Source organism: Molothrus aeneus, chromosome 1 (assembly GCF_037042795.1).
Source record: "Molothrus aeneus isolate 106 chromosome 1, BPBGC_Maene_1.0, whole genome shotgun sequence".
In the NCBI taxonomy this organism is placed as follows: domain Eukaryota; kingdom Metazoa; phylum Chordata; class Aves; order Passeriformes; family Icteridae; genus Molothrus; species Molothrus aeneus.
In genome coordinates this window covers 52,670,433-52,679,340 of record NC_089646.1, presented here as the reverse complement: position 1 = coordinate 52,679,340, position 8,908 = coordinate 52,670,433, and the positions used below count along the sequence as shown (strand labels likewise).

The following is an 8,908-nucleotide window of genomic DNA, read 5'->3' as shown; positions in this document are numbered from 1 at the left end:
GGGGCGCGGCAGGGGGCGATGGCGGGAGGCGCTGCGAACGGCGGCGGGCGGGGAACGGTGTTACGGCAGCTCCTGACTCGGAAAGGATCCGCAGGGATCACCGAGTACGACTCCTGCCTCTGCACAGGACAGCCCCAACAGTCCATGTCCCTGAGAGCGTTGTCCAGGCGCTTCTTGAACTGTGCCAGGCTTGGTGCTGTGACCACTTCCCTGGGGAGCCTGTTCCAGTGCCCAGCCACCCTCTGGGGGGAGAACTTTATTCTAATATCCAACCTAAACCGCTCCTGATACAACTCCAGGCCAGTCCCTCGGGTCGTGTCACCAGAGAAAATCAGTGCCTGTCCCTCCTCTTCACGAGGAAGTTGTAGATACTGATGAGGTCTCCCCTCAGTCTTCTCCAGGTTGGACAGACCAAGTGACCTCAGCCACTCCTTGTATGGCTTCCCCTCACAGCCCTTCACCATCTTGGTTGCCCTCCTTTGGACACTCCTTTAATAGCTTAATATTTTTCTTCTATTGTGGTATGTCATGGCAGCTCAGGGTCTCTCTTCTCGGTGGCAGGGTTGAGGATTTTCTCAGTGTGTACCTCACCCGAGGTGCCAGATGTCCCACAGCCATGGCTTTGGCTGCAGGGCACCTTGCGGGAGGCCTATGAAGAGACAGATGCAGTCCCCAGCCAGCATTGCTGTACAGGCTTCCCCACAACCCACATTCCCTCAGCTCGGTGCTGCTCATCCACACCACACCTGAGCTTGCTGCCCAGGATCCAGTCTCTTTTGTGGTGCTCTATTATTATTTTCTCCAGGACAGGGGACACCATATAACCACTCTTGTGCAGTCAAAATTGAAAAAAACAACAGTGTCTGTCCGGCAATCCCCAAAGAAAATTCTGGATCTAATCTGGCCATCTGATTCCACACAGTGATATTAATATTTAATTTAACCACTGCTGTCTTTAGCTCATCTTCTTCATTGCAGATTAATCCCTCTCCATTGTTCTGTGTAAGCTGGTGTCCCTGTTGGAGTTTATTTAAGCGAGCTGTCCAGCACTGTCCCTGAGCTCAGCACTTAGGCTGTGGTGTTTGTAAAGTGTGTGTGTTAGCAGTGCTGGATTACATGATCCCAAGCCTTGGCTCACGGTTTTGATTCATCTGAAATTAAACGATGAGTGTACCAATAATGTCAGAGTGTGTTCTGCTGCTGTTCCTTAGTGCATGCTACCTGCTTTGATATTTATTGTATGCATTTCCTGGCTGAGTTGAGTCAGGCATTATTCTCAGCGCTGTTGCCAAGCCAGTTTGTTCTGTTATCCAAGTAGCTTCCAGCTTCTTATTTACACCTTTTGCCTTACTGTTGTGATTTAGTGGAATACTGTCTGCTATTTCATTCTCCAAAATAAAACTGTTTCTCTCATGGCGGGTTTTTAGCAGTTTCCAGTCAACTTCTGCCATCTGGAGCTGATTACATTATTGCATTTCTTTGTTGTTCCCAACAAAAAAAATTGAAAAGTGAGAGGTTTCTGTATTATAGCTGAATTAATATATCTGCTTGCTAGGACTTGTAACACTGCTGGAATTGTGGAAGGTGAGAGTAGGGAGAAACAGTATGGAAAGACAATCAGCAGAACAAAAGGACATACAGATATGACCAAAAAAGAGACAGTGAGAGATACAGAACAAAAAAGGAGTGAATGGCCCAGCCTCTTACACTCCTAAGAAGCCCTATTAAGAGTCGGTTTTGTATGTGAAGCTGCAGGGTTTTTTTAATTCTTTCATCCTGCTACTGTTCTTTTCTGCTACTGTCCCTTCTTTGTGGAAATCAGTTGCTGCCTTTACTTTCAGGGTAGCCTAACTCCTACATATCTAATTGCTCTCTGAAAAATCTATTTCATACATTTCTGACCTGAAGAAAGATTTTGGGCCAGAAACTTGTCTTGAGTTTCCAGCTGTGCCTGTGTTGGCCTACCTACCACTGCTGGCCCTTTTTCCTGGTAATTTTGCAATGATGAAAGCTGTGCAGTACCCATACAATATTGGTGAAGCTTTATTGGTACTGAAAGGTACTTATTATTTATAGATACCCCCTCTGCTATTTCCCCTCTGCTATTTCTCCCTTACAATGGAAAGAGAGACAGCCAGTGTAAGACACCAGTATTACTATGGCCATGCTGGGGGCCATTTGCTGTTGCTTCTTTCTGGGCTGGCATTTTCCCCTGCACACTTGTCACCACCCTAGGGGCCCAAGTCATGCTAACCACTCATTATAGCCACAAATGACTCTAGCCCCAGAGCACGAACGCCCCTGAGGGTGACACCAGGCTGGCCACATGTCCTAGGCCACCTGTGCCTGGGCAGCTGCCTCAGCCATGAGGGATGCAGAGCTGCGGGAGCCCACGGCTCTCTGTTGGGCCGCACACCAGAGCTCCCAGCTCCAGCTGGCAGGGCCTCAGTGCCTGCCCTGTGCCCTCTCACCCGACGGCCATGCCAGGCCCTGCTTGCTGCCCTGATGGTGGCACTCCTGGCCCCAGTGCTCTCCAAGGGCTTGTTCTGGGGCACCTCCCTGCAGCCTTTCAGTTCCTGCACGAGGCCCAGAGAGAGACCTGGAGGGGCTGCTTATAAGGGCCTGGAGGGACAGCACCAGGGGCAGCAGCTTCCCGCTGACAGAGGGCGGCATTAGACTGGAGATGGGGAAGAAATTCTGGCCTCTGAGGCTGGTGAGGTGGTGGGCCACGCTGCCCATGGAAGCTGTGGCTGCCCAGTCCCTGGCAGCGTTCCAGGCCAGGTTGGATGGAGCTTGGAGCAACCTGGCCTGGTGGAAGGTGTCTCTGCCCTTGGCAGCAGGGTTGCAACAAGACAATTTCTAAGGACCCTTCCAAGCTGAGCCATTCTGTGATCCTGGGATCAGAGGGGCCAGGGGCACCTGGGCTTAATTGCTGATTAAAACCAATTCAGCAGTGTAAGTTTGGTTGAGTTCATGGAGACTGTTCACGAGCCCAGATTCCCAGTGCATGACATTTACCAATACTATAGATCTGGCTGAGATAAAGAAAGTCTTGCATGCTCCAGATTCTGCAAGACTGCATTTTATTGAAATAACAGCACAGCAGTTTCTTGCTTGCCAGTCATTCATACACTAACTATGGAGCATTAGTATGTGTCCAAACAGATAGTGACATGATATTCATACTAAATTGATATTGTTCTATACATACTAAATTTATATTGTTCTATTATCATATTTATTATGATGATTTTTAAATTATATGACATTTTACATATTTAATAAACATTTAATTATAAATATAATTTATTCTGTGTAATTATATAGGAATTAGATATAATTGTTGTTTTATTTCATTTCCATTTTATGTATTAAATTATTGCTTTGTATTAAATACAATATATGTATAATATATATTTTATAAATATATCTGTGTAATAAAAATCTTGCCTCTTATAAATGCAGTAACTACAGAGTATTAATACATATCACAACAGGTAGTGACATTATATATGTGCTATTTATTTTCATAAAATAATATGACAATTTATAAACCATAACTATAATATGTATCTATTAAAACACATCTGTTAATAAAAATAATTGTAGTTTTATATACACACTATAGTTATATATACATATCTCTGTCTATGTATCCCATTCATTCCTGTCTTTGTCATGGCACTAAAAGCTGGTTCTCTGCCACCAGCTGAAGCCCCATGGGCACATGCATCCAAAGGAGGGCCCCGAGACTGGTGGAGCGCTGGGAACACAAGCCCTATGAGGAATGGAGCTGGGGTTGTTTGGCCTGGAGAAACGGAGACTCAATACAACTTTATCACTCTCTACAACTATGTGAAAGGTGGTTGTAGTCAGATGGGGGTTGGTGTCTCTCTCCTGGCAGCAGCTGACAGAACCAGAGGATACAGTCCTAAGCTGTGCCAAAGGAAATTTAGGTTGGATGTTAGGAAAAAGTTTTGTACTGAAAGAGTGATAAAGTACTGGAATCGTCTGCCCGGGGGAGGTGGTGGAGTCACCATCCCTGGATGTGTTTAAAAAAAGATTGGATATGGCACTCAGTGTCATGGTATAGTTGAGGTGGTATTAGGGCATGGCTTGGACTCAATAATCTTAAATGTCTCTTTGAACCTAATGACTCTGTGATTCTCTGATTCTATGAGCCCTGCTAACAGTGGCCATAGGCCAGCACTCTTGCCAGGCGATGGCGCAGATCAAGGTAGGCTTGCATTGCCTGGGAGTAGGCAGCTGGATCCTGTGCCAGACCGTGGAAGAGGTTGGGTGGCTTTGCCCTTAGTACATCTGGGGGCAGCCTGATCTCCTCTGGAAGCCTCTGGTTGCCCACAATAAAATGCTCCAGGTGTTTCTCTTCCAGAGATACGCGCAGCTGCTCCAGAGCATCCGAGAGCTGAAGCAGGAAGTGTCTCCTTTGCCACTGTGACACTGGTACTGTGTGCAGCAGGCGCATGACAATGGTCTTGATGGAATGGATGGAAAAGTCCTTTCGTGCAAGAACACGGGCAAGGAGCTGCAGGCATTTAAGGTGTGAGCTGTCCTGGGGGGCCTCCCTGGCCATGTGCCTGAAGAACTTGGTCTCTGCCACGGCATAGCTCTCAGGCCACATTGTGCTTGGGGTGTGGGCCCCTCGATACCGGCTGCTGATAAAGATGTCTGAGGCGTGTCGCCGCACCCCGAACAGCACCTTAACCTGGAAGCTTTCTTGGCCGTTGGTCAGCCTGAGGTTGCAGGAGCGTTTGGAGGGCAGCAGCACTAAATGCCAGCTGCGTGACTGGGGCAAACGCCGCCAGCTTGCTCCCACCAGTGTGCAGAACCAGTGGACAGTTTTCTTCACGTCAAGGTAGGAGTCAGTGCACAGCGTGTCTAGGAGGTTGGGCTGCTGAGTTGTCCTCCTGATCACGTCAGGGTGGTGCTGGAAGCACAGCATGTTCATACCCTGGTACTCCCTCGGGCACCTGCACTCCAGCTCCACCCGGACACGGAAGTTCCTGCCAGGCTTCTGCTGGTCAGTGTCACGCTCCAGGTGGAAGAGGTGGCCTAGGGGAGGAGTCAGGGGTACAAGCACCTGGTACAGAACTTCCTCCTCACGGGCAGTCCAACCTTCAAAGGCACTGCCAATACCAATGGCTTGTTGCAGCACCGGGTAGAAAGTCCTACTCAAGGCACGCCTGAGGACAGTTATGAAATTGTCTATCAGGGCCATTGTCCTGTTGCAGCCTGTCTGCAGGTCCTGTACAGGCCACTGTATGCGCTCCTCTAGAAGCCATCTCAGATCATATGCCCATGTCTCATCCTCTTCCTCTTCCTCCTTCTCCTTTTCTTTCTCCTCCTCGCCACTGATCTCTGCCTCACAATTTCTTTTCCTCCACATAAACCATACAGCCAAGAGAAGAACCAAGAGCCCAGCAAGTGCCGAGACCTGCCAGGGCTGCAAGGCAGACCTGAGAAGGTCTCTCCAGGATGCGCTACTCTGCATCAGCACGAGTTGCTTCATCTCCCGCTCCAGCTGAATCCTCTTCTGTTCCTGGAACTTCGCACGCAGCTCCATTCGCAGACGCGTCACCTCATCCAAAACATCACCCATGGGCTGCGGGTACTGGACTACTAGCAAGAACAAGAACCACAATACCCAGGAATCCATGGTCTGCAGGAGGATGGAGAGAAGGCCTTGAGGGAAGTGGGGAGGGAGGCAGCTGGCAGTAGGGGCAGCAGGGACAGGAATCCCAGTGATCTGAGGGCAGGAAGGACAGGGCCCCAGACAGCTGGGGGCAGGAAGGCCTGTCCCACTGTCCCAGCGGCAACAGAAGCACTGTACCATGGCCAAGGCTCTGCCATGAGGGGCTGTCCCTGCATGCAGAGGGAGAACCCAGTCTTGGGTGCAGCATTTCTGCTCTGGCCCTTGTCCCCAGCATGGCCTCCCTGCCACATTTGCACTCACCACTTGCCCAAGCAATAGAGGGCCAGTGTTACCTGCTTCTAGGTAACCTGCTTCTAGCTGCCCCCATTGTGAAACGTCCCGATGATGTCACAGGTGCCACAGCACATCACAACCCAGCCAACTCCACTCTTTGTCCCCACCCCAGCTCAGAATGGCCCTGATGTACTGGTTAAGGCTGCTTTAGAGTGAACCTTCTTCAAAGAACTTCCCTTGGTCTTTCTTTTGTCTTTCTTACCAGCTGCCTCCATTGGCGGTCTCATAGATATTCATGTTGGAAGGCACCCTTAGGGTTCATTGAGTCTAAGCCTTGACTCCACACTGGTTGGAGCTACCCTTAAATCTCTGCATCATCAAGGTTGAAAAAGTCCCTGAAGATCACACTGTTCAACTACAAACTTAACACTGCCTACTCCACCAATCAGTCAGGTCCCCAAATGCCATATGCACACAACTTCTAAACCTTTCTGAGGGTGGTGACTCAGCCATTGCCCTAGGCAGCCTGTTCCCAAGCTTGATATCCTTTTTGTTGAAGGAATATTTCCTAGAGATCCAATCTAAATCTCCTGTGGCACAGCTTGAGATAATTTCCTCTGGTCACATTGTTTGTTCCCTGGGCTAATATAATAAACCCCACTTAGGTACAACCTCCCTTCAGGGACCATCTGCATCTGTCAGGCGCAGATGGTTGAGCCTGTGAAACCAACTCCTCCCAGAGGAGAGAAAGGTGCTGCTTTTACACTGTGGTTCCCATGATCAAATGCCAGTGGGAAAAAATGGGTTCTCGGTGGTCAGAAGTTTCAGGCTGCCAGGAAACATTTCCATGCAAGGAGAACCTTTCTGCCAAGTACATTTCCTCAACTGAGGAAATCCATACCCTTCCAAGCAGAAGGAAAAATCATCACTCTCCGTGGAGAAAATGTGAAGGTTTGGAGTGAAAGTCAGTGCTGGAATGTGCCAGGATATCCATGTGGATTTCACTAACCTGCAAGGCCAGACTGTGAAGACGGATCCTGGAAGCCAAGAAATGCCATCTTGCTCTGGGGCCTTCCATGCCACTGGCAGCACAAGTGAGAGCCCTTCCTCAGCCTTTGCCTTCAGGAAGGCCTCAGTTTGGGCAAAGCCTGAATTCCCCACCTCTCCTGCTAATGACCTCAGGTTCACCAAGACTGTTCGGTCTCAGCCCAGGCAGGAGCAGAAAGAAGCCCTCGCCTGGCTTTGCAGGCCCCAGAGATGAGCAAAGATGAGGAGTGTGCCAGAAGAGGCCATCAGCACTGCACAGCAGCTTCTCTCAGCTGTAAATCACAGAAAATTTAAACACTAAAGTTATGGTTTGGGGTTTGTGTTGTGTTTTCTTTGGAGCCTTTTCTCCCACAGGAAACCCTGAGGCATTTTCCATGTTGCATACCTGGATTTGAATGGTCCACTCTTGGTGCTGCCTAGATCGAAGTCAAAATTGTTCCTTTGCCCCTCTCTCTTCTCTGTTATGAAACGCCATTTCAAGGGGTTGTGGGTAACACCATTTCTCTTTTCTCATCTTGTGCTCAGGAACTGGGAGAGCCGCCGATCGCCCTCCCCTGCCCCAGCTTGACTCTAAAAGGTTTCTGCAGTAGGGTAACATGGTCATGTTGCCAGTGGCTCAGCTGTCAGCACCAGTGGCAGAGCCCAAATTCCACCACTGCAGGAGCTCTCTGCCCCCCATCTTGTCCAGATCTGGAGCTCATTTAAATGTTGGGGTTTTTATCTAGCTGCCTGAATAAATAAACAATCCTATGGCAAAGGGAGCTTGAGGCTGTAATTTAGGGATCAAACAGCAGGTCGGGACAGGACTGGTTTAAGGTAACTACAGGTGTCATAGAAAGAGGCTGTTGTGCCATCCTGTTTGGCTGTGTACTGTGCCACTTCCAGTAGTTTTGGGATCTGATTCATTTGGAAAGAAGGTGGGGTTTTGTTTTTTCTCTTTTTTTTTTTTTTTTTAATTGACAAGATTAATTATGAGAGTGAACAGGTCCCACATCCTCTAGATCACATGGCTGTACAAATAGGAGCATGGTTCCTGAATCCAAGGGCTCTGAGTTACATCTGCCTCTAATCACTCCCATATGCATTCTTTTGCATATTCTGCTATGCGTTAAGGTTTCCTATCACGTGCTAATGGATTCATTACTTTGTGCTAAGCATACAGTCACGTGCTAGTCATTAACTGTCCCATATGTTAAACTCATTATGTATATGCTTAAATATTGTCTCTCCTGGGCTGCCATTCCTCTTTTATGTAATTCCACATGTATGTTGAAGACCTTCAGACTTTAAACTTCCTGCTCATTAGTTTTGTGTATGATTTGTCAGTTACGTTTTGGAGCTCTTCCTTATTTCAGTTGTGCAACAACTGTAATTAAAGCTGCTAAGGCATAATATGTGCTTTAGCACTTACTAGAGGGGATGGAAAGAGTTATTCAAAACAACCAGCACAGTAATGGCATCACAAACCCTCTGTGGAGTTGAAGTTATGTTGGACCACATAAGTTTTGCAATAGTTAAAACTTCATAACTGGCTCAGAAAATGTCACTCTGGCAAACAAAATGTAGCTGGGAGGAGGCTGAGTTCCTGTAATGTTTCTGATGAGAAGTTCACAGGTCAGAAATGAGAAAATATGGAAAGAAGGGTGTGTCACTCAACATCCCAACCTGCAGAATTTTAGAATAATGACTTTAAAGAATCCAGGGATGCACTGGATTTTTAATTTCTATAGGAAGAAGATGGGCTTCTTTTGGTGTTACTACTTTACACAGCACACTACTTGTTTCTGGTAAGATTTACCAGAAACAAGTTGACTTGAGCACACTTGTGTGCAAAAAAAAAAAAAAAAAGGTTCTCCAGAGGTATTTTATTTCTACTGTATGTTTCTGTATGTTTGAGATGACAGGGTACAGAAT

The 8,908-nt window shown here is 47.8% G+C and overlaps 1 protein-coding gene across 1 annotated transcript; it reads right to left on the bottom strand.

Moving 5' to 3' along the window:
* Nucleotides 1-4,186: 4,186 nt before the first annotated feature.
* LOC136565365 (inositol 1,4,5-trisphosphate receptor-interacting protein-like 1) lies at nucleotides 4,187-5,677 on the bottom strand. The gene has a single exon (XM_066564311.1). The coding sequence runs from the start codon at nucleotides 5,675-5,677 to the stop codon at nucleotides 4,187-4,189; it is 1,491 nt and encodes a 496-aa protein (XP_066420408.1).
* Nucleotides 5,678-8,908: the final 3,231 nt, after the last annotated feature.

Bases quoted from the DNA above. Each gene is read 5' to 3' on its own strand.
- LOC136565365 (XM_066564311.1), bottom strand. From the start codon at position 5,677: ATGGATTCCTGGGTATTGTGGTTCTTGTTCTTGCTAGTAGTCCAGTAC.